The sequence below is a fragment of the Gymnoscopelus microlampas genome (assembly GCF_963454915.1).
Source record: "Gymnoscopelus microlampas genome assembly, chromosome: 14".
Lineage (NCBI taxonomy): Eukaryota > Metazoa > Chordata > Actinopteri > Myctophiformes > Myctophidae > Gymnoscopelus > Gymnoscopelus microlampas.
In genome coordinates this window covers 40322573-40347689 of record NC_139951.1, presented here as the reverse complement: position 1 = coordinate 40347689, position 25117 = coordinate 40322573, and the positions used below count along the sequence as shown (strand labels likewise).

Sequence of the window (25117 nt, the reverse complement as noted above, 5' to 3'; positions counted from 1 at the left end):
ATGACCTGTATGTACTGCAGTCAGTGTCAGTGTTACATAATTTTATCGCAACCTCCTCCTTGAACGATCCCCCACCCCACCAGTGGCTGGTGGGGTTTGCCACTTTCAACCTTGCATCCCTATTTTGGCACGCCATCAACATTTTCGAAGGATCAAGGATGTTATATTTCCACATTTTACAAGTATAAAATAGCCCTCCTAGAGGGGACCCCCACCTCACTACATAGGGGGAATAGCCCCCCCCCCCCATTCTGGTTAGGGGTACATAGGTTCTCAGCAGGAGTTGATAGGTTCTCAGCAGGAGTTGAGTGATTCCATTTGATGATATGATTGTCAGCATTTCAAACCACTTCATAATTATCAGCACAGCCTTGAGGTGCACTTACAGTAAGTGCTTGCATTTTTGACTACTGTACACTTCACTGTAATTACTGAATGTTGAAGGAACCCTGCCTGCACTTGTGTTACTTTGACATCAATTCATGATAAGCATTCGAAGCTTCCCAACTCTGAAATTACTATTTTTTTTAAAGAGGAATCTATCAAGGCAAGCCAATATACTATATATCAAAAGTCTGTTCATAAACTCCAGAGTGTAATCAAGGTGTCTGGTACCCAGTCGTATCCTAATGTAATATTATGCAACAGTTATCCATCTGGAAATATTATTGGACATTATAGTGACAGTAGAATTCTGAGCAGTATTATACTATTACATTAATTTAGTTGTATCCTAGTTTATTGCCAGCTGAGAATAAAGATTGATACAATATTTATTTTTGCTATATTTAGTATAAGCGTGGCTCAATATTGAGTGTTAACACCACATACTCAACAGAGAATACCCTTGCATAGCCAGACAATTCGATCGTCTGGCTATGCAAGACTAAACAGAATGACAAGATGGTGGAAGGTGTCCTAAACTTTTATAGTTTTATTGAACTCCTCCCAAGAGAACAGACAGCTAGCTAGCTCTCCTCCTAAGATGGCTTACCATATCTGGACATTATCAAAGTTGTGCTTCAGTCTCTTGACAACTTGTTTTGGTCACTTGGAGACTGAGAACGTTCCTACAGAGACGTCTCCTGTGTGTCCACAGGTCAATATTTGATCACGTTTGTACTCTCACTCAACCTCACAGTATTCTACATGCATGTACATTGGTATAAAATGTATATAAAGTAAAAAAGTTTTTAAAAAATGTATATAATAATAAATATCATTATTTATGATCATTATCAATAATTAAAATGTTGGAATATTTTTATTGGAATTTTTATAAATAGGACCACGCAAAATACATTTTAAAAACATGGACAGTCGCACTCAGAAATAAAAGTCAATTTAATTTGTCCATGCCCTGGGAAAGGTGACAGATGGTGGATAGCCGAAATGTCTGTCACCTTTTCTGAGTCAACAAAATAAATTGGCTTTTATTTCTGCTTGCCTTTTGATTTATTGAACAGATTATTTGGAGAGTGGTAAGAGCGCGTGGTGGTATAGAGATGCGTTTGTTTGTTATAGGAACACACACACACACACATACAATTTTACCCCCTGCCAAAGGTTTACTGTAAAGGTCAGGAAACAGGATATAACCCAGGGCGAGGAGAGAGGATATGAGCAGTCTGTGATCTACTGACCTGCTTGATGAATTTAATATCTCTGTAGCTGTCCTCAGTGAAGTTATATCCGTCTGTCAGCAGCGTGAGGATGTACGTGCCCGAGAAACAGTACTCAGCCAGATATTTCACTTTGACGTTTGGGTGCTCCGCTTTTATCTGTTCAAAACACACACACACAGATCATATTAACATTAATGTACGGCAGTGATTCTCAACCTTTATATTCATTAGGTCACGGATGCCCACTTGATAGGATTTTTGTCTCATGGGACCCCAATCTACACTGTAAAATCCTAATTGCAAATTTTACTCTGAGAGCGTAGAAGAAAAAGAAACCCACACACTCATCTGCTCCAACTCCAATGTAATTTATTGACAACGTTTAGAGCCAAAGCTCTTCATCGGGTCAAACTCGAGAAGTGTGTACCTCACCCACTTAAATAGACATACAGGTCACGCTATCAATCAGTGGGTGGAACAACACCGCAAGGTAATCAGATAGAAACAATCTAATAGATACAGTGTTCAACATTTACATATCCACAGAACAGTGGAAAAAACACAAATGGACAGCTTGATTAATAAAACGTATAGAAAACAGAATTTTAAATGATCAGGTAAATTAATCTTAGGCAACAAGAGTTATAAATAGTTAAATTATAAAAAGTGGTTGATTGGAAAGTCCTCGTTCATTCCTTTAGGACAGTGGTTCTCATCCAGTGGTCCGGGGACCACCAGTGGTCCTTGAGGGGGTCCCAGGGGGTTCCAGGGGGTCCCCAGCCAAATTAATAGTTATGAACCAAATTGACCCTTATGTGTCTGTAACTCAGAGAGTGTACAAATGGAACCAAATGGACCCTAACAGGTCCATTTGGTTCCATTTGTACACTCTCAGAGTTAAATGAACACTAATGATGATGATACAGCGTAGACTGGGACTCCCAAGAAATCAAAATGGTTGAGTCCCTGGCATATCTTTTCAAATGGGGGTCCGTGGGCTAATATGTGTACATTTTGGGGTCCTTGATGCCAAAAAGGTTGAAAACCAATGCTTTAGGAGACACGCTGAGAGCGTACAAATGGAACCAAAAGGACTTGTAAGGGTTCATTTGGTTCCACATGTACGCTCACAGAGTTACGAACTTGTAACTCCTCGAGGACCCCTGGGGCATGTATGCAATATAGATGTGCTGGATGAAAATGATGTTGTGTAAAACATGTTCCCAACCTGGTCCCAAGGCGTCGCACAGTAGCTTGTCAGCGCCTTCTTGACGGTGTCCAGAGGGACAGAGGTATCGGTCAGGTTGAGGAAGTTCATCACAAAGTAGTAGGCGGAAAAGGCCTGCAGCCATAGGAGAGATGAACGGAGTCATGGGTCAAGTCATTTTTTATTTAGAGAGCACGTTCAACAAACAACCAAAGTGCTGCTGACTATACAAAAACAAAATACTGGAGAGAGAAAGCTGTCACAGTCACAGACTTTGCCCGTTTTCCATTTCTATGTTCATGTTCTAGTTTTCATGGTTCTGTGTCCATGTCTAACCCCAGCTGTATCTCATTGTAATCAGCCCTCATGTGTATATTTGTCTTGTTCCCCCAGTCAGTCGTTGTCAAGCCATTGTTTGGTGTCGCATCATGTCAGTTTGCTTGTGGTCTGTTCTGTTCAGTGTTGCCAGATGTCCGATGATAATCGTATTTGTACTATAATTTTACCCTCTGTACGATGTACGATCAATAATGCCCAAAATGCCAAAATGTACGATAATTTCGCCATATCACCCAAATTCCCTGGCTGCTGGTTCAGGATCTGGTTTTGCTTTGCAAAATAAGTCAGTAAATCAGTAAATCTGACCCTAGATCTGTACTTGGAAGCATTAAATACACCGGTTGTGTCTTTCCAGTCCAGTTTCTGGCTTTTATTTGTGCAAGATCCAAGTTGTCTGCTTCCATGCAGCATATGTGATGCGCTTTTGGCACGTAGGAGTCTCAAACAAGGTTGTTTCTTACACTAAATACGCAATTTTGGCTGTGTACGATAGTTTTCTTTCAAATATGATGATGTTAAGCCTCCGGTACAATAATTCAACATTTCCCATCTGGCAACACTGTTCCCCAGTCAGTCCTTGTCGCAGGGCCGCTTCTCCCTACACGCACACTACGCAGGTTGCGTGGGGCCCCGCCTACCCGCCGATCAAAGAGGCCCCCTCTCCGCCCCCTCCCTTCAGCAGAAAATAACGTGCATTACTGCGTTCACATCAGCGCAGGCTGCGCAGCACACTAAAACCGAAATAAAGTAACAAAAAAAGTAACTTTATCCGCGGGAAACCCGAAAAAAAATCGTGCGCGCGCGTGCATGTGTCCCGTATCCTGCGTAGAGCCCCTGTGGAGTCTAAAGCGGCACTGCCTTGTCGGGTCATTGTTCGGTGTCGCATCATGTCAGTTTGTTTGTGGTGTCTGTGCATAGAGTTAAAAATAAGTGTCTATGCTGTTAACCTGTATGAAAACACCCAACCATGGGTTTTGAACACTACTGTACCTGTCTGGCTGTCCTGCTTTTGGGTTCCCAATGCTCCAGTATGTGCAAAGAGTGACAGAAAAGCACTGATTAACCAGCGCTATAGTAACATACACACAGGCCCAGTAACCCAGATACGACTAAAGTTTCCAATGAGTGTGTAGTAGTATTCAACGCTGAAAGTCACTGTGTCATGTTTGATTCATGAGGCTATTAGCCAGGCCCACCGGCCCAGCCGGATGTTGTTGTCCGCCGTTGCTTCCCAAACAGCCGTTTGGCCGGGATACTGAGGGAATTACTAATGTTTCCGTTACCAATCTGGAAAACATGTTTCCGTATTTACGTTCTTTAACGCTCGCTCTTGGTATCCATTCATTTTTAGCATTTTTACCAGGACAGGGCCCATATTGTGACTGAGAGGTTGAAAGTTCAAATTCCAGGAATGGCCTTGGGAAAATCGGGCGGGGGGGGGGCTTGGGGGGTTGGTGAACAAGCGGCACTGTCAGTGTCTGTTGCCTAAAATACCATTTATGTGCACCGTGAACGACACCCCCAGACTGTATGGTTCTCAACCTATGGGTCGGGACCCCCAGATGACAGTAAAGTGACAATTTAAGGACCCTTAAAATGAAAAGAATTGAAAAAATACCATTACTGCATCAAAAGTAATCAACAAAGTACACCATAAAAACTGGTCAAACATTGGTCAAATTGTAAAATAATATTAGAGGGAAAAAAATGAAAATAGCCGCTGTAAATCTGATATTTTCACAATATTTATCTGTGGGAACTGAGTCAAACTAAATGTAATGCCTCAATTCCTACAATTCCAAGTACTTGTCAGGGTCGGGGGGGTCCCCAGTTCAAATTTGATTATGTTTGGGGGGGTCCCCAGTTCAAATATGATTATTTTGGGGGGGTCACGGCCTGAAAAGGTTGAGAACCACTGGCTTAGAGGGCCGACAGTACAAGGGAAACGATTGATACATCATGTGTGACTAGAATGGAACTCACCCCAAAAGGGCCATTCAAATTTGGCTGGAAGACGCCGTTAAAGGAGCACTGGCTGTAGCTGCACTTGGAGAAGTCGAAGACCTTCTTCAACTTCTCCTGGCACTTTGCGAAGTTCCCCGTTCCCGTGTGGGTGAACTCCGCGGGCACCGCCTGGGGCTTCCGGCTCGACGTGCACGGGGTTTCGTAGACGCTGGAGTATTTCTTGGGCTCGCTGTAGCCAGGGTGGAAACATGGGTCCGATACTGTGCTCGGACTTGCCTGGGGGACAAAGAGGAGAACACTACATATATCAGCTGTCATTGGTTGGGGCCTGCAGTTCATTGGAGAGACCTGTATCGCGGCCGCCGGATTAGAGGGGGCACGCTTCCTGACTCTTGGCCAATCACAGCGCGTCTTTTCCGGGACTTGTCAGAATGTAGTTGTATAAAAATATCCTGTTGTATTTTTATACAACTAGAATCTGCCAAGTCTCGGAAAAGACCAGGAGTCAGGAAGCGTGCCCCCTCTAATATGGCGGCGGAGTCGGAGGAGGCGTCTACCTTTATACGTCTATGGTTTTGATGGTCGTTCTGGACATTTTCTGTTCTTAACTTGTGTTTATTGTTTTTGCTCGCCTGCTTATTACCCACCACACCTCCTTGTTTCCCACCTCACCTGTGTCCTAACCTTCATTGTCATCGAGCACCGAAGTCTGACGTAATTTAAACATCCTACCTGGTTTGCGGTTTTCCACCCCCGTTCTGAATTCCCATAGATGTCTTTAATATCGTGTCAAATAAGAACTGTGTTCCAAAAATAAACAAATGACCCCGGCGGTTTGACTCTTATGGATATGAAGCATCAACTGACGGTGAGAAAACGATAATGTTACTTCCGCCGAATTAGTTACGTTTTCGCCAGAAACAGACTGTATCAAATATAAGTGACTGACTATCATAAACGATACAGAGCCACCTCCCTGACAATATCGCCGAGACAGTTTGTTTATTTTTGGACCACAATTCTTATATGAGACGATTCTAAGATGACCCAATGTTATTCTCCATAGAGAAATTACTTTACGAACCAGGGGATGAACGAGTGACGTCAGGACTTCTGTACTCTATTGCCCTGATTGTTTGCCTGTGTATTTAAACCCTGCCTTTTCCTCAGTTCATTGCTTAGTGTTTACTGTATGTGTGAACTCTGTTTGGCCCCTAGCTGTTCCCTGAATCCCTCATGCCTTTCAAAAGATAGTTTTTTTTACTTTGCTTTTTGTGATTCTTGTGAGGATTTTGAGTTGGACATTAAGCCTTCAAAATAACTTTTCAGTGGGTTTACCTTTTTGTGACTTTTGTCAATCAATGAACTTTTGCGTTTTCTCCTTTGAGATTAAAACTTTGTTTCAGCAAATTCATTCTTTTTTGTGTCCCTGCAACTGAGTTATCAGCCTTTTTTAGAACACTTTGGGTAGTTTTTTCCCTCAGCCTGCCAGTGCTGAGGCCGGGTTTTTCCCCCCATTCCTGACATCAGCAGCATAGGATTCAGCTTGGTGCTCGAGTTGAGTGCAAAAGTAGATCAAAGATCATCTTGGGACATTGGGGAAAAAGTAATAGCAATAGTAATCATTGTTATAGACTAGGGTCTGTTCAGTAACCGGGGGTCTCCCCGTTTCTCCAGCTCTTTTACATTTTCAGGTCGGAATGCCAATTTTACTACAATATTAAGGAGAGAGAACCCATTGATCAGCTTCAATTTTATTGTGTTCCAATTTTCATCACTTCCAATTTAACTTGTTTATCCCATTTTCTGAGTCTCTCTCGTAATTGGATGAAATTGGTATCCTGAACTGAATATATTTTTTGTTTACCTAAGAGCTGGTGAGACCCTTGTTACTGAACAAACACTCTATAACAATGATTGCTATGGGAATATAGGGCAATTTAACAAAAATATCACTTTATACAGCTCTTTTAAATTCAAATGAAAGGAAAGGTTAATTGTATCCACATTCCTCCTCCTGACATTTCTTGAGTGCTTGGGACTTACTTACTTTTTTTACTACATATATCAGGTTGCTAATCTCCAAGATAAGACCTTAAGTAAAGTCCAAAATGTCGGAATATCTGTAGACGAGAGCATTGTGTCTAATTTATGCACCACCGTGCGATGTTATCGCATGCCCAAAAGTGCAGATCTATAAGCTCACAACGTGTCATATCTGCGTGTCACATTGTGAGCGTGTAGATCGACTATTTTCAGTATCAAGCATTATATTAGAGAGCTGGTGGCCTGTACCCAGTGGTGTAAAGTAACTAAGTACATTTACTCAAGTACTGTATTTTTACTTTACTTGAGTATCTCCAATTTTCAATACTTTTACTTCTACTCCACTACATTTCAGAGGCAAATATTTTACTTTTATTGTACTTTTTAACTTTAGTTACTAGTTACTTTGTAGATTTTGTATTATTATTATACATACATTAACAACTTCAGTCCTATATATACATTTCGGCTATTTGAAAATAGCTATTTGAATGAGTCGCAATGCGACGCATTGTGAGCTTGTAGATCTGCTATTTTCAAAGGATGTTTATTAATTTTATACATTTGAAAACTTGTGAAACGGGACATTCTGCGAAACGAGTACTTTCACTTTTGACACTTTAAGTACATTTTGATACCAATACTTTTTTACTTTTATTCAAGTCAATTTTGAATTCCAAACTTTTACTTTATTTCAGTATTAGTACTTTTACTTAAGTAAAATATTTGAGTGCTTTTTCCACCACTGCCTGTGCCTGTACCTGGGTCTGTTGCGACAGCGCTAGCCGGAGCACCTGGTCTTTGCCGTAGCACAGGAAGCTGTGTGTGTACAGGATGTAGTCGTTGCCGTACAGGCGGAAGGTCACAGAGTTGTTGGGCGACTCTGTGCCGGCGTAGTTCTCGGGTACGAAGCTGATCTGGGTGGAGGCTCCGCCCAGGTCCAGAGCTCCTGTCGTCTTTAAGCCCTGTGGCGCAGACCAAAAAGAGCAAGAAGGTTCAGCTTTAAATCGAATTGGTCAATCGGTCAAACCACAAGCCAAGCCTGCATATTAACAGCCAAATTAACAGTCAGCCTACTATCACATTAAATGAGTAGTTCACCAAAAAATCACGTATTTTCTATCAATTGCACACCCCATGAAGCATTTTTATTTTTACTTCTTTCTTTTTACTGAATTCAAAAGTCCATTTATAATGTGTTTACTTCGCCTAATGTTTTATGTAAACCACAATTGAATTGCCATGTTGAAATGTGCTAGTCTTGCCTTGCCTTGAAGGTAGGAATGTGTGTGCGCGTGCCACACATGCACGCACACACACACACACACACACACACCGCACACACACCCATGCACGCACACAAGAAAGCCTGCAGCACAGGCAAACATCATTTCTCACACAGATAAGTTTACATGCACACATGCAGACAAGTACCTGCACATGCAGACACACACATACACACACACACACACACACACACACGGACCTTTTGGGCCGTTTTTACAGTGCTGACTATGCAATATACAGTACAGTACAATGAGTACATGCATGTATAATCACTCACACACACACACTATACATACAGAAATGTACACAAACCTGTAACATATGGACCTTTTGGGCCGTTTTTACAGTGCTGACTGCTGACTATGCAACATACAGTACAGTACATGCATGTATAATCACTCACACACACGCAAATGCACAGGCACACACATGCACGCACACACAGACCTGATTGAGGCGGTCGTCCAGATAGTTAACAGTCACCCAGCCGAAGGCGCCCTCCTCCTGGCCACTGAGGATGCGAGCTCCCTGATAGGAGAAGGGAAACGTCTGCAAGGCGCTCGACACGGCCTCAAACACCTCCTCTGATGCAGAGGCGTTCTCCATACTGCGCGCACACACACACACACACACACACACACACACACACACACACACACACACACACACACACACACACACACACACACACACACACACACACACACACACACACACACACACACACACACACACACACACACACACACACACACACACACACACACACACACACACACACACACACACACACACACACACACACGGGACATCTACATTTTAGGATGGTAATTTTATAAATGCCATTTCTTTTTCTACATTTTTGCCATTTTTAATCATAAAACCCTAAAGTCTGAGTTTAATTTCACGCCGCTGTTGTGCACTCAAAATAGCCTATCTATAATCTATCTGAGCTTTAGAACATTTTGGGTGCGTGACCATAGAAAGACAAACTTTTCTTGTGAGGACCATGAAAACATTGGGCCCTCACAAGTAAATTAATACAAGTACACACACACGCACACAGCACACAAATAATGTATTTATTCCCGCATACAAATCAATGCGCTCAGAGCCATAAATTATAAAGTGGCAGCCACTGCACGAGGGAGTTGCCAGTAATACATGCACTGACTTGGCAGTGAAGCTCAAGTACAAATGTAACTATGGCTAGACAGTATATAGTGTATCGTCACTGTCGGGGATTTATTGTTTATTGAGTTGAAGGTTCTCTTTTTTGGGTGACCAATCACTGGTTATAGGGCTTCATGGTTCATTTGGTTTATGCTTTATATTCTGTAAAATCCTTTGTAAGGTTGGCTTTTAAAAAAAGCTCACAAGATGCATAGTGAGCTTGCGGAATGTCCATTACCGCTACTTTTGCACGACACTGCCATAAGATAAAGTAAAAATAGATTATTAATCTATGAAAAAAAACTAAAAAGATGGAACATGGAGATACAAGGTTTGTACCTGACAGTGACAGTATATATCACACCAGGCTAGAGTGCTTATGTGATGATACAGTTAGCATTGCCTTCATGTCCATTATGAGAGACTGCCAATGTAAACAACATTACAGAGTTTACATTACAAGGATGATGGAAATGACCAGTATACTCATCTTTGCTGTGCTTTCGCTGTGTTAAATATGATATGGTAATGGTATATGTATATGTTAATATCTTATCCTGTGTGCACAAAGGGGAACATTCCATTCTATTGAGGCTTATCGTGCAGTAAGGTAAAGACATAATATAACTATAGCCCTATATGGTATTAGGCTAGAGCAGTTCTCAAAGCGGGTTTGGGGGACCTCCAAGGGTCCTTGGGGAGGTTCCAGATGGTCCCGGGCACAAATCATTATATAGTTTGGATTAGGGATGTCCGATTTTATCGGCCTCCCGATATTATCGGCCGATATTAGCATAAAAATTGATATCGGGAAAATATCGGTATCGGTTTTTGAAAAAAAAAAAATTTTTTTTTTTTTTTTTTTTTTTTTTGCTTTATAAATAAGTTACAGGAGTTTTTACTGTATATGGTGTGTGTGGTGTGAATTTGAGCTTACCCTAATCACAATAATCCCCGCATATATCGGTATCGGTTGATATCGGTATCGGTAATTAAGAGTTGGACAATATCGGTATATCGGTTATCGGTAAAAAAGCCAATATCGGACAACCCTAGTTTGGAACCAAATGGACCCTTGTGGGTCTCAGCACTCTCAGAGTAAACTGGGGATCCTCGAATTTAAAAGATTTGAGAATCACTGGGGTAGAGGCTGGTGCAACAAGGCATTTGAGAGAAAAGATAACATCTGGCCTGTTTAGTATCTGTACCAACGTACTGGGAGATGCTGAGCCTCAAGATGTGCTTGTCATGATTGAGTTGTTTTCCATACCGATACCAGTAACGGAAAAGCTGCTGATACTGCTTAAAATGCTGGTATCGGTATCGGCGAGTATGCCAGTCTATGTCCTTCCCGATAGCGGAATTGCTATCGGGAAGGACATTTCTTTTTATCTAGTCATGATCACGGCCTCTGTCAGTGTCCAGTGTGCCCTGTTTTGTCCCTGATGTGACCGTTTCCCACTGAGTGTGCCTCTGCCCCTCCCTCGCCCTGCTCCTATTTCACCTCAGACAATCTTCCTGTACTAGTACCCTCTCCATGAGGCCAAGAGTCTGATTGCCCTGTGCGCCGTCACCTGTGAAGACCAGACCAGCTGAGCCCGGTTGGGTGACGAGCTCCTGAGATTATAAAGACTGTTCTTTTATTTGTTCAGTGTTGATCAGATCATGAGTTACGTGTCAGGAGAAGTGAGGCTATCTGTTGCCCGTGGCATGTTTGAGTTCAGTTCAGACTCCCCATAGGTTATGTGTCAGGAGGCTATCTGTTGCCAGTGGCATGTTTGAGTTCAGTTCAGACTACCCGGCCCCCCGACGGTGAAGCTGCATAAGACCAGCTGAGCCCGGTTGGGTGACGACCTCCTGAGATTATAAAGACTTTTCTTTTATGTGTTCATTGCTGGGTCATAAGTTATGTGTCAGGAGTAAGGCTATCTGTTGCCTGTGGTATGTTGGAGTTCAGTTATTGTGTAAGTAACTAGAGTGCTTTGCGTAAATTGTGTATGTTACGAGTGTATTCTGGGTTTGCGTGTGTAATTTGTATCGCCGTTGATCTGTATCGTTCATCGGTAACGTGATCCTCGATCATCTCCTGCATTTGAGTTCCTGCACTTGGGTCCTAACATCATGGGTTCCTGACGATGCTCTCCAATGCTTGCAAACATGAAACCAGATTGTGTATTCATCTAGAATTCTATATTAATCTCACCTTCCTTGACACTATTGTTAAAGCTGCAATCTATTAGTTTCATGTAAAGGGTTAGGGTTACTATGGTACCGTACTTGAGTAGCCTCATGCCAGCGGTAGCTCCCAGATAGAGGGGGGTCTCGTGGTGCCTGCTGCCCGGCACCAGGTGCACTGCCTCCTGCATGCAGACTGTCAGAGACTCCCCGGCACCCGACGGTGTAGCTGCATAGCTGGAGATACCTCCACCTGCAGGAAAGTACAAGTAGGAACCACCATTAGTGGTCCACATTTTACTGTAGGCGGACGTCCCGCCTGATTATGAATCGCACCAACGTTATAGGATAGACCCGCCTTACCCGTGTCTGATTGGCTCCCTGGCAGGCATAGTTTGAAGTTAGGGTTAGGGTTAAGGTTAGGTTTAGGCACAGTTGCAAAAACGAGAACTGTCAATCACAGCCAATAACGTGTCTCTCACTCATACGGGTACCAGCGTTGCCAGGTCTGCTTATTATAAGCGACTTTGGGCTTGTTTTTTTCTGTAAAGTTGCTTGTAAGAATTGGTAGTTGTGGGTTGCGTTTTTTTGGGGGCTTGTTTCTAAAGTGTAGTTGCTTATTTGGGCTCGTTTCATAAATGTTGTTTAAACCAGTGGTCCTCAAACATTTTCATGCGCTGCGACGAGTTGTGACGAGTTGTGAGCTTGTATATCGGCTATTTACAAATATCCGATGCATATAGGTTTGCTCATGTGGCCTGTAGTCACTTCTTTTGGGCTGTTTTCATAGACCTGGTTGTTTATTTATCTCGCAAAATCTACATGCTGTGAAATGTTGGTGTGGAATGGTCCACAACAAGACTGTGCTAACAGCAACACGATAAACATCAAGATAATAACAGTGATAATACTGGATGTAAATTTAAATTAATAAATAAAGGATAAAGTTGGCACTAGTACAGGTAATACCACTTTAGCTGATAAAATATAAAGCTGGCATCAGCACAGGTGAAACCACTTAACAGCAACAGGAAATGTGCAGAATATGGAGGGCCAAGAATTAAGCATCTGGATTTGTGGAGTGTGTTGTAAAGATATGCACATAAATACAAGTTTATATGTGCATTAGTGAAAGTAACAGTATGAGTAAACTAAAAACGATCTGTCATTATTGGTATGAAATAGGGCTTAAGTGATAAGGGAAGCGATAGTTGCATATTTGCCTGCAACCGTAAAGTAACTACTGTATAGCATCGTAAAAATGTATCATAAAGCGATTACAAAACACAAATAAAGCCTTAATTGTTTTAGATATGGACCTGCAGACATGGAGGGTCATAAAACAGGAAGGTCATCTGGGTTGGAAACGAAACCCGTGAAAACAAGAAGAATGCTAATGTTGTTCTCTGCCACCTTAACCCATTAAGTCCGGGAAAGCATCTTTGTCATTTTAGCTGTAAATATAGCACTATAACCACTTTAACCGTTATTTTATACTTTGGCTTTTCAAAAATAGCAGATATACTGTATAAGCTCGTAGCGTAGTGAGGACCAATCATAGTGAAGATATGATTGAAAATGTGTGAAGTGCTTCCTCAACAATAATCATAAATCCACAATAAAACAACCATCATAGAACTCTGTTCAGGTTGGGTTCTAAAACACTACACTGGCAAAATAAACAAACTTTGAAGTTTAACATCTTTTAAGTTTATATCATTCTTTTATCGAATATTTTTAACTCAAATCTTTGCTTCTGGGGGTCCCTGGAACAAAATATTTTTGAGATGGGGGTCGGCGGTCAAATACATATAATTTTAGGGGTCCTTGACATGAAAGAGTTTGAGCACCACTGCTATAGCAACATATTTTTTTTCAGAAAACAAGGGATTTAGAAGACATTTTCCTGAATCAGCCTCATGGTCTTAATGGGTTAAAATTTCTGCATCATTGGCTAGACACTAGACGTCCCCGAATAACTCCTGTGGATTTTGCCCAACGGCACACAGTTTGAGACTAGACGAGACTCCTGATTAGAACCAGCATGTGATTGTCTGTGTATACTTACCATGTACTTCTCACTAAAGCCCTAAATGACTTCCCATGGGCCATTACTACAAAAGAAGAATTCTCTTCTCACCCAAATTAGCCCCGTTTCTGTATTATTATTGCCTACAAAGACATGGATGGTTCAAAGAGTGTTCTAAACACATTATTGCAACATACGTAAAGAAAAAAAAAAAGAACTGTTAGGATTTAGAAGACATTTGTAGAATCCCCAGAAGCAAAGAATTGAGTTACAAAAGCGGCACTCAGTGCTGCGCTATGAGCTTGTACATCTGCTATTTTTGAATAGCCAAATTAGATAGAACCAGCATGCGATCGTCTGTGTTTTTACCATGTACTTCCTACTAAAGCCCCAAATGACTTCCCATGGGCCATTACTACAAAAGGGAATACTCTTCTCACCCAAATCAGCCCCGTTTCTGTATTATTATTGCCTACAAAGACATGGATGGTTCAAAGAGTGTTCTAAAAACCCTGGGGAGAGACGTGCTTGGTTTTATCGTCAACAGACCTACCCATGCTGTGCGCGCGCATGCATGTGTGCAAGTGCATGTGTGTGTGTTCCACTTAACAGGCTTAACCTTTGTACAGATGTAAATTCCACGAGGATTAACGCAACATATACATGCAGTATGCATGGATGGATGGCGCTTTGTTAGATAACCCAAAAAATTGTTCAGTCATGATGCATAGGAGAGACTAATTCCCCTTCTGACACAATGTGAAAAGTATTGCTATGGTTTCTATGGCTCCTGTAAAAGTAACCATGATAAATCTGTTTAATAAGTATTAGCTTGAGTGGGTGTATCAGTTAACTTCACTGAACTATGTGGCCCGTGTCTGTGTATGTCTATCTATGTATGTGTGTGTGTGTGTGTGTGTGTGTGTGTGTGTGTGTGTGTGTGTGTGTGTGTGTGTGTGTGTGTGTGTGTGTGTGTGTGTGTGTGTGTGTGTGTGTGTGTGTGTGTGTGTGTGTGTGTGTGTGTGTTCAGTGAAAAGTATTGCTATGTTTGTACATGGCTCCTGTAAAAGTAAGCATATACCGTATGTATGTACGATTAATCTGCTTAATGTAAGTATTAGCTTGAGTGGGTGAATCACTTCACTGAACTATGTGGGTGTCTGTGCATGTCTATCTGCACGTGCGCGTGCGTGCGTGTTGTGCATATTTGTGCTAATACATCAGTGACTGTGTAATTTCACATGGACAGCATGCGCGTACCTTTGACTTTGCAGGAGTGGATCTGTTCAACGTGGCCCGTGTTATTATCCTTCTCTGCAGGCCACCGGTACATATACATGGCCGTGTGGGAGGAACCGGCGTCCAGCACTATCCCATACTGGTAGAGGGAGGGGGAGAGAGAAGGGGAGAAAAGGAAGGGGGAAGAGAGAGAGAAAGGGAGAGATTATAATAACCACTTTCAACCTGGGGGTCCCTATTTTGTGTTATGTCGTTATAGCATAACATTTTCAATTTATTGTTTTTTCAAAATAACAGTGAAAATAGCTGATGTACGAGCTTGTAGATTGGCTACTGAATAGCACCGCTGTCGCACGACGAAGTAGAAAATAGGGCTTAAGTGGTTGCGAGCCATCAATCAACTCTTCTGTCCTCCGTTCCATGCTTGGACGAAGATGAGCTTAGTCTGGACTTTTTTCCTACTTCCCTATTGATTTGTAAACCTAAACACAATTAGAGTGAAGCTCCAGCTGCGCTTGCCAACAACAAATGACAGCATTTTGTCGTTGAAAAATGCACCTTCGGTCAAAATCTGTGTTCTTATAGAGCTCCCCAACCTTTTATGGATGCACTTGAAAGTCTCAAAAGGCGTTCGCGGCCCACCCATCTGACCACTTATTAACACGGCTGCCGTGTTAAGTGGTCAGGCCGCGTGCCACAGGTTGGGAACCGCTGTCTATTATCCACTTAAACCCCAGTATCCGTATCGTGGGGAAAACCTTTGCAGGAAAATAGCAGATCTACATTGTGAGCTTGTAGATCGTCTATTTCCAGTGACAATATTTAATGTAGAGAGAAGACAGGCAGTGGTTCTCAAACTTTTTGATTTCAAGGACCCCCAGTTTAATAAGCATTAGGCCACGGACCCCCATTTGACACCATTTGATATTTCTGGGACCCCAATCTACGTATATTATGAAATCTTAACTCTGAGAGTGTACAAAATGGAACCAAATGGACCCCGTGAGGGTCCATTTGGTTCCATTTGTTACAGTCACGTAACTCCTCAAGGACCCCTGGGGGTCCCCGGACCCAAGTTTGAGAACCACTAGTATAGAGGATTCAGTATCACTCTTGGTATGCTCCGACCTTATTTGGCAGTGGATTGGTGGAGTTCCACAGGTTAAGGTCATGTTGACCTGCGCCCATATTTGGTCTGTTGCTCCTGCTAAAACTGTACAGGCTCTTATGCTCAACGAATGGGCTTGTTGTTGTTTTAGTAACATGGCAACCAACACTGACTCTAGCTTACTCTTGTATACTAGGCTGTGACACGCTGTGAGCTTGTAGATCTGCTATTTTTGGCATGTATAAACTTGTATAAACCCACACTTTTAAGCAGACACGAGTTGCTGTATGTTGAAGATGAAGGGATGCAATTTCAGTGGGCATTGACTTTTTTTTTTTTTTACCCTACCTTATACTTTTGGAGGAGGGGCTTGTTGTACAGTACCGCCACCGTAACCAAGGCGACAATCGCTATGACGCCGATCACAGTGATGAGGATGGTCACAGGGCTATGCCACGGGTTCTTGTCTTTCATCTCTGAAAGAAAGAGACAGAGAGGGGGCGGATGGAGAGATAGAGAGAGGGGGGGGGGGTGGGGGGGGTGGAAATGGAAAGAGCGAGGGAGGGGGAGAAGGGTGAAGCATCAGGGGGGGGGAAAGAAGAGGGGGGCGGGAGGGAGGAGGGGGACATGAGTGGGGGGAGGTTAGGAGACTTGCATCCAGATGTGGGTGATGTCACATTGTTTGTGTGTGTGCGTGTGTGTGCGAGCTTATGTGAGAGAGAGAGGCAAACAGTGAGAGAGGGAGAGAATGAGAAAGCGGCAGAGAAACCAGACAGACAGAGAGACACACAGACAGAGAAACAGAGAGAGAGAGAGGGGGGACAGGAGAGAGAGATGCGAGGGAGGGAGAGATGGAGAGAGAGAGATGGAGAGACAGAATAAGGGGGTGACAGAGAGAGAGAGAGAGAGAGAGAAACAGACAGACAGTGGGAGACTGTGTGGGGTGCAGTGTTGTGTTGTCGTTTTATGTTGTTATGTAAAACCAGAGCTCCCCTCAAATCCCACTTCAAACCGCTCATTGATTCAGATATGATAAATCCCTTCTTCCCGGTTAACTCGTTGTTTGACAAGGCAAACCCTTCATTCCATGCCAAATCAATTAGGTCATGACGGAAAAACACAGACGCAATCTCCGTTTTGGAAACACAACACACACCCGAAAACATTTTGCAGCCCGCATGCTCGCAGAGCGTCTATCGACCACCTGGTTAGTGAAGTTGTTTACACACAACACCAGCGACGGCGGAACATCGGCCTTAATTAAAACATGACTTTAAGGCTTGTAAAGTGGCTGGGGTACGTGAGGCCTAAATCATTTTCATTCCTCATGCCGTCAAGCTGCAAAACCACATCCTGTAATAAGAACATAGCTACGTTTAATCCTCATGTGTGTTTTGTCGGCGTGACTGTGGCTGAGACTGTGTTTGACTTCCACTTCTTCATAAGTGGACTATTCATTGCATTTCCATTGTTTACAAAATGGGATTTATAACAAGGCTGAAGAGAGAGAGAGAGAGAGAGAGAGACACACACACACACACACACACACACACACACACACACACACACACACACACACACACACACACACACACACACACACACACACACACACACACACACACACACACACACACACACACACACACACACAGTAACAGAGTGAACAAGCACTCACCTGCCTGAGGAGAGGTACTTGGACAGATGACATCACTATAAGTTTTAGGAGTCACTGTCTGAATAGACTTGGAACACAGAGGGGAGCGCTCAGTCATGGTTGATGCTCGGGTGCATGTGTGTGTGGTAGCCTGATAGGCTCCATGCACAGCAGCCATATTATCACTTCCTTCACAGGTGCTACCAATGATACTAATGAAGGCTCTGTTCCATTTATAGTGTAGCACAGTGGTTTCCACAACCCCAATAACTCTACTTACGGGTCCATTTGGTTCCATCTGTACACTCTCACAGGGGCGGCCATAGCTGAGTGGTTAGCGAGTCTGCCTAGGGAGCCAGAGGCCCTGGTTGCCCAAGGTACGATTCCAGGCCAGGCCAGCAAATGTGTAGATGAAATGAAATTTGTCCCTGAGCAAGACTCTTAACCCCTAATTGCTCACAGTCCCTTATTGGAAACGAGACCGCAAGGACTTTCATTAACGGACCTGTTAAAGGAATTATCCTTACTAGACCATACCCGGTCGACGCATCCGTGGGGGGATATGCGCACATGATCTGGCAACCCGGGAGGCAGTTCGTCCCATAGCTGGGCAGCCCCGTAACCATGGCGACAGTGTTTTACACAAAAACGCTAATAAGAAGCTGAGATTTGATGAAATCGAAAAACGGGCTTCACAGTTAAGTTCAGATGGTAATGGTCAATGGCTGTGTGCAAAATCAGAGCAATTGCTCCAGCCAGTGAGGAGAACCGGGTAGCTTCACCTACCACTACAGAGAGACAAACAGACAGAGGTTACTAGAATTATGGTAGGATTATCCTTATCTCAGAGTTACACACCCGTAAGGGGCCATTTGGAAGCCCATGAGGGTCCCTGGACCCCAACTTTAGACCCACTGGTGTAGCAGAGTGTTTCCAGTGAGCCAACATGCACAATATCAGCACCCTGACTCTGTTCAGCCTCGATCTCCAGGCTTTTTATTTTTGCTAAAAAATAAAAGCCTGGACCAGCGCGTCGGTGTACCCGATATAGGAAGTGTTTCATTTCCCCAACCAACCAGAGTGCAGTGGGCGTCGCTCGTAATGTTGTGTTGACGGGGCGGGGGCTGACGGACAGATCGGTGAACCAATGGGATCACACGCATTCTCTCGCCGGAGATGTTAAACCCACCCCTCTAGGTACAAAAACAGGAGGGCTAGTGCAGCTTACTCTGTTTGACCAAGAATGGAACAGAGCCGTCATTAGTGTCAGTGGCAACACCTGTGAATGTCTTCACAATATGGCTGCTGTGCATAGAGCCTATTATCAGCCTGAAGGTGCGTGGAACTTCAGTCTGAAATTGGCTGCAGTGTCGGCGATTACAAGGGGGAGGGGATTTGAATATCCCTAAAACAATCACAAAAGATCCACGGACCCGCCTACATCTGATGTCATCGCACAGCTTGTTTTAGCAGATATTCGCTGATTGGCTTGTTGTTAGACCCCACCTCCGACTCTCATTGGACGGTACTTTTTGTATCGAAGATATTCTAGGCTCACATTTCAACACCAGACCAAGAGGCAGTCCACTCAGAGAGTGGGCGGGGGCTATAGCACGGAGACACACACACACACACACACACACACACACACGCATGCATGTGCGCGCACACACGTGCATGCACGCACACACGCACGCACGCACGCACACACGCACGCACGCACGCACGCACGCACGCACGCACGCACACACACACACACACACACACACACATACAGAGACAATGCCTCCCTGTATTGCCTTGGTTTAGATATGAAACGGGTGAAACAGGTTGTGACAAAAAACTGAATGACACAATCTCTCTTTCCTTATCCCCACATGTGTGAGCATGCATGCACACACACACACACACACACACACACACACACACACACACACACACACACAGTGTGACGTGTGACGTGCACCGCACTCCAGGAAAACATGGACGAGAGAGTAGACAGCTGTTTGAAAAACATACGCACACACACCTCATTGATCATTACCCGGATAAGTAAACAGACTGGCTGCTATGTTCTGTACACAGTCACTCCAAGTTCACATGACACACACAGATGACAATTGCAATTTGACATTGCACACACACACTCACGCACGCACGCACGCACGCACGCACGCACGCACGCACGCACGCACGCACACACACACACACACACACACACACACACACACTATAACTTTAACCCCTACCACAACCCATATTGACTGTTATAAACTTTCTGGTTGTTTAGTTATTTTTTTTATGTAGTTTTGTTTTTAACACTGAGCTCACATTGAGTTTTTAACAAGTTTTAATGTTTAACTTCTTAAGGCTGCAGCTGTTTTGTGAGGTTAGCACACAATGCATTTCACGTGCCTTTTACTCTGTAATTGGTACTGTTGACAAGAAAGTTGACCCTTGACCCTTGACCCTTGAACCTTACCCTAACCGTAACCATCACCGATGCATTCCTATGCCTCAATCCTTATACCTTATGAACCTGCAGTAAACAGGGGACACTGTTTTTTGTGCCCAACTTGACATGCCGTTCCCATCCCAGTCAGCTGGTTTGACGTCAAATCCCCCCCCACCCCAAACGTGTCTGTTAATGGCAGATTTAAGCAGTCACACCCAGTCTGAGGCTGAAACTAATTGCACTCAGAGCCAGGTGTGACATCTGTTGTGCATTGAACTAATCCACCGGCATGCACACAGGATAAACTACATCAGCCCACCTTACCTATGACAACAACTATGGCAAGCAAGCAGCGTGTTCAAATAAAGAACTGTGTCCGTCCTCTGAGCCCTGTCACAGTGGCCTATATATCAAAGGTACCCCCCCCACGCACACACACACACACACACACACACACACACACACACACACACACACACACACACACACACACACACACACACACACACACACACACAGAGTGTGTTTACTTGACGTAGACAAAGTCAAGTACAGTATTAAAGACACACAGAAGGAGCTGACTCATGAGATTGCATCACGGCAGATCTTAATAACCTGACGGTGTGTCAATGTACAGAATGCTGCTGTACGCGCTGTACACTCTAATCTTCCCGTACGTGTTCATTTAACTCAGAGTGAGATATTTAAAAACTTGACCCAAATGGATCCTCCTCACGACTCTCCTCCTCACGAATTTGGGTCCATAATGATAGATTTTACTGTATGGGTTTGTAAACGAGAGAGTACAGTAGATCCACAACCAGAGAGATCACTTACCTTTGTCGCACTTCATTGAGCCCACTGACGAGAGAGAGAGAGAGAGAGAGAGAGAGAGAGAGAGAGAGAGAGAGAGAGAGAGAGACAGAAAAAGACAGACAGAGAGAGAGAAAGATAGCTCTAAGGTGCTTCAGAGAACGTGTATGAGCAAAGGAGAGACACACACAGAGAGAGAGAGAGAAAGAGAGAGAGAGAGAGAGCAAGGAAAGGGGGACTAAGGGAAGGAGAGAAATACACAGAGGAGAGTACAACACAGAGAGAGAGTGTGAGAGAGAGAGAGAGGGAGGGAGGGAGGTACCCTAACAAAGTGATAAGATAATCTGAGGTTTCCCGTTTTAGTGGGACAGACCCTGTGTGTGTGTGTGTGTGTGTGTGTGTGTGTGTGTGTGTGTGTGTGTGTGTGTGTGTGTGTGTGTGTGTGTGTGTGTGTGTGTGTGTGTGTGTGTGTGTGTGTGTGTGTGTGTGTGTGTGTGTGTGTACGTGCGTGTGTGTGTGTGGAGTACCGCTGAGGCACTGAGTTTGGCATTTCCTTCTCAAGCCCAGGCAGCGCCATCAGTCGCTATGGAGACGCTGTTGAAGTGTGTGTGTGTGTGTGTGTGTGTGTGTGTGTGTGTGTGTGTGTGTGTGTGTGTGTGTGCTTGCTCAAAGGAATTCTCTCTTGGGAAACTCTTGGGAGGCCTCCTTCTCTCTCTCTCTCTCTCTCTCTCTCTCTCTCTCTCTCTCTCTATGTCTCTCTCTCTGTGTCTGTGTTGGTAGTGTGGGATGTGCAGAAGGAGGAGGGAGGGAGTGGGGAGTCCCTTATTTAGCTGCTTGTATTGCAGGCACTCTGTGATGTCATCAGTGTGACGGATCGGGATCCCCTGTGCTTCCCCCTTCCTTGACAGTGTTTCTGTATGTCCGCATGGTTGTGTGCGTGTGTGTGTGCGTGCGTGCGTGCATGCATGTGTGTGTGTGTGTGTATGAGTGTATTTGTGTGTCAGAGGAACAGGTTCAGTTGGAGGGCTTCAGTGTGTGCAGTGATGGAAGAAGTACTCACATGTTTTACTTAAGTAAAAGCATCAATACCCTATTGTAGAAATAGTCTTTTACAAGTTCTGTTTTCAATATTGACTTGAGTGAAAGTACAAAAGTGTCGGCATCAAAATGTACTTAAAGTACAAAAAGTAAAAGTACTCGTTATGCAGAAGTTTTCAAAATGTATAAAATGCTTTGAAAATAGCAGCTCTACAAGCTCACAACACGTCGCAGTTTTCTCAAGTACAGTACTTGAGTACATGTACTTTGTTACTTTACACTACTGCTTCAGTGTGTAGATGCAGACATGCCTCGCATGCAGATGAGGTCTCCCATTCACAGAAGACCGCGCACGCACACACACACATGGAAGGATGTATATAAATGCAAACGTGTGCTTCACACACACACACACACACACACAAACACACTGTCAACACTAACCTTATTAACTCCAAAACCCTTCCTGTTCTCTGCAAAAACATCCACTGATTCCCACGTTACACGCGCACAGGCACAAACACACGCACACTCGCATGCACTCACTGACTGACTGACTCACTCTCACTCACTCGCATGCACGCACGCACGCACGCACACGTCAGCATTAAAAATCACAAGAGTATCCTGTAATTGTTCTACAATGATTAAGGTAAGTGTTTCTGTTTTCTCAAGAATGACAGAGGTTAACAGTACCTCCCGCTTGCCCGACATTTTCCAGGGAGTGGACTGAGATCTGAACTATCAAAATAGCAAACCTTAGCACATGTATTTATTCTTCATTGTATATAGATTGTCTGCCATTAGTGATATCATATCTTTATTATCTTAATTTTTAACCTTAGCACATGTATTTATTCTTCATTGTATATAGATTGTCTGTCATTGTCAGTGATATCATATCTTTATTATCTTAATATTTGTTTAAACTTTGGAAAAAACTACTCCACAGAGTACAGTCTTATCTTATCTGAGTTATGCTTAGTCGCGTTCGGGTGTCGCACTCTGAAAATAGAAGATCTACAAACTGGAGCTTGTGTAGACACAATAGAGCGGGGATGTTATTATGGCTTGGCCTTCGTGCGTTTATCAGCTACATATGTATTTTCACATTCCTTGGTGTACGCTCACGGTGCTGTTTAATGCTTTAATGCAGCTGTTTGTGCCCCGATGTCCAGCAGTCGTGGGCACATCTGGGGTCCGCATGTCGGTCGGCGTGACATAAACATGAGAAACACTATTAATACTACGACTAATTGAAGCCAGCTCCCATTACACTGCCCTTGATCTTCCATAGAAGACGAAACACAGGGGTTTAACCATTTAAACCCTGTGTCATTTGCTGAGCGGTGTCCCCCAAGGACCCACTCTAGGCCCCCTCCTTGTTTCCCTCTACACCAGTTTTTCACCAGTGATTATCAAACTTTTCCTGGATCAGGGCCCACTTGAAAACCTCGAAAGTGTTTGCGGACCACCCATCATGCCCACTTGGCAGCAGCAGCACTTGAGCGCAGCAGGCAGGCAGTCAATCTGACAGGAATCTTTGCGATCCTTTATTTTTCTTACATCAAAGTTTCTTTGATGGCAGACTTGTTTGTTTGTAAGTGTTTGTAAGTGTTTTCTTCACCACATGAGAGTGAAATGTGCATATGAAAGTTACATGAGTGACATAAACCGGATCTAGCCCAAACTCTAGGTCGCCAGGGTGGCCTATAGGCTGAAGCAGCGGCAGCAGCTCAGCAAACACCAGGCCAGGCCCAGGCTTCAGGCAGCAACAAGCAGCTCAAGCACCAGGCAGCAGGCACCAGGCCAGCCAGCTAGCCGTCACCAGGCAGCAGCCAGCCACCACTAAGCAGGCAGCAGCTAGTCACCAGCACCCAGCAGCTAGTCACCAGGCAGCAGCTAGTCACCAGCAGCCAGCAGCTATAGCCTCGCATAGCCAGACTATATCACTGCGTGGATATGAGTCTGGTGCTTCTATGAGGACGTTTTTTTTTTCTCCAAGGGGGCGGGATCAAAACAATGGCTCTGGACGCAATTGGTTAGACCTACAGGCAACTACCAATCACAGTCTCCCATGAATACTGGGCCCTGATTCACTGGCGTATGGTGGGTTCTAACGTTGACCGGGTTCGCACAACAAAGTCTATTGAGAATTACCGATCCATTCCGGGTGGAAAACGGAACGCTCGTCCCAAAACACACTGCCCCATTTTTTTTAACGGACCGAGGCCGCCGGTTTAGGCGCGGGGCAGGGTGTTTCAGGACGGCGGTTCTTCTTCTATTACATTTCTGAATGGAGAGGTGCTCGTCTCTGCGCAATGGAGAACCGGTTTGACGGCGAAACTGGTTTTCTAATGGCCACTCATTAACAATTCGGCCGAATGCAAATGAGCCCCATTTGAAAACAAAGGCAACTTAAAGGGTGAGGGGCTGCTAATGTTATGTTGATTTTTTGATTTTTTTTTACAGACCGGGCCATGGCCTCGTTGGCCCCAATGAGCGTACGCCTCTGCCCTGATTGGTCACCCCAGACGTCTGGAACAGGAAATGGATTCACAACGGAGCGGTGCCAGACCCAATTCGCCGAGTGCAATTGTTTTTTGCACTGGCAGATTCGTCTGGTCCCAGGCTAGCAGCTAGCCACCATCAGGCAGCAGCTAGCCACCAGGCCAGCCCAAGAGCAGCCAGCCACCACCAAGCAGCAGCAAGCCATCACCAGGTAGCAATCAGCCACCACCAAGCAGCAGCAAGCCATCACCAGGCAGCAATCAGCCAACCACCAAGCAGCAGCAAGCCGTCACCAGGCAGCAATCAGCCAACCACCAAGCAGCAGCAAGCCGTCACCAGGTAGCACCAACAGCAATGAGGATCTGGTCCATGCAGCAGGTACGTGAATTGCTTGAACAGCAAAAAATGCACCATAAAAAACGTAATATGCTGCAACAGGAAACCAGTTAG

The 25117-nt window shown here is 44.2% G+C and overlaps 1 protein-coding gene across 2 annotated transcripts in view; it reads right to left on the bottom strand.

Moving 5' to 3' along the window:
- Window positions 1-25117, bottom strand: part of entpd1 (ectonucleoside triphosphate diphosphohydrolase 1) — a 52101-nt gene that overhangs the window by 2438 nt on the left and 24546 nt on the right. For both annotated transcript variants that reach the window (XM_084078622.1, XM_084078621.1), the window contains exons 2-9: window positions 16542-16669; window positions 15107-15224; window positions 11920-12070; window positions 8917-9076; window positions 7944-8147; window positions 5155-5412; window positions 2854-2967; window positions 1644-1781 (exon numbers count right to left, since the gene is read on the bottom strand). In XM_084078622.1, coding sequence (XP_083934748.1) covers window positions 1644-1781; window positions 2854-2967; window positions 5155-5412; window positions 7944-8147; window positions 8917-9076; window positions 11920-12070; window positions 15107-15224; window positions 16542-16667 — 1269 coding nt within the window. In that variant the 5' untranslated portion in view covers window positions 16668-16669. The remainder of the gene's footprint in view (window positions 1-1643; window positions 1782-2853; window positions 2968-5154; window positions 5413-7943; window positions 8148-8916; window positions 9077-11919; window positions 12071-15106; window positions 15225-16541; window positions 16670-25117) is intronic.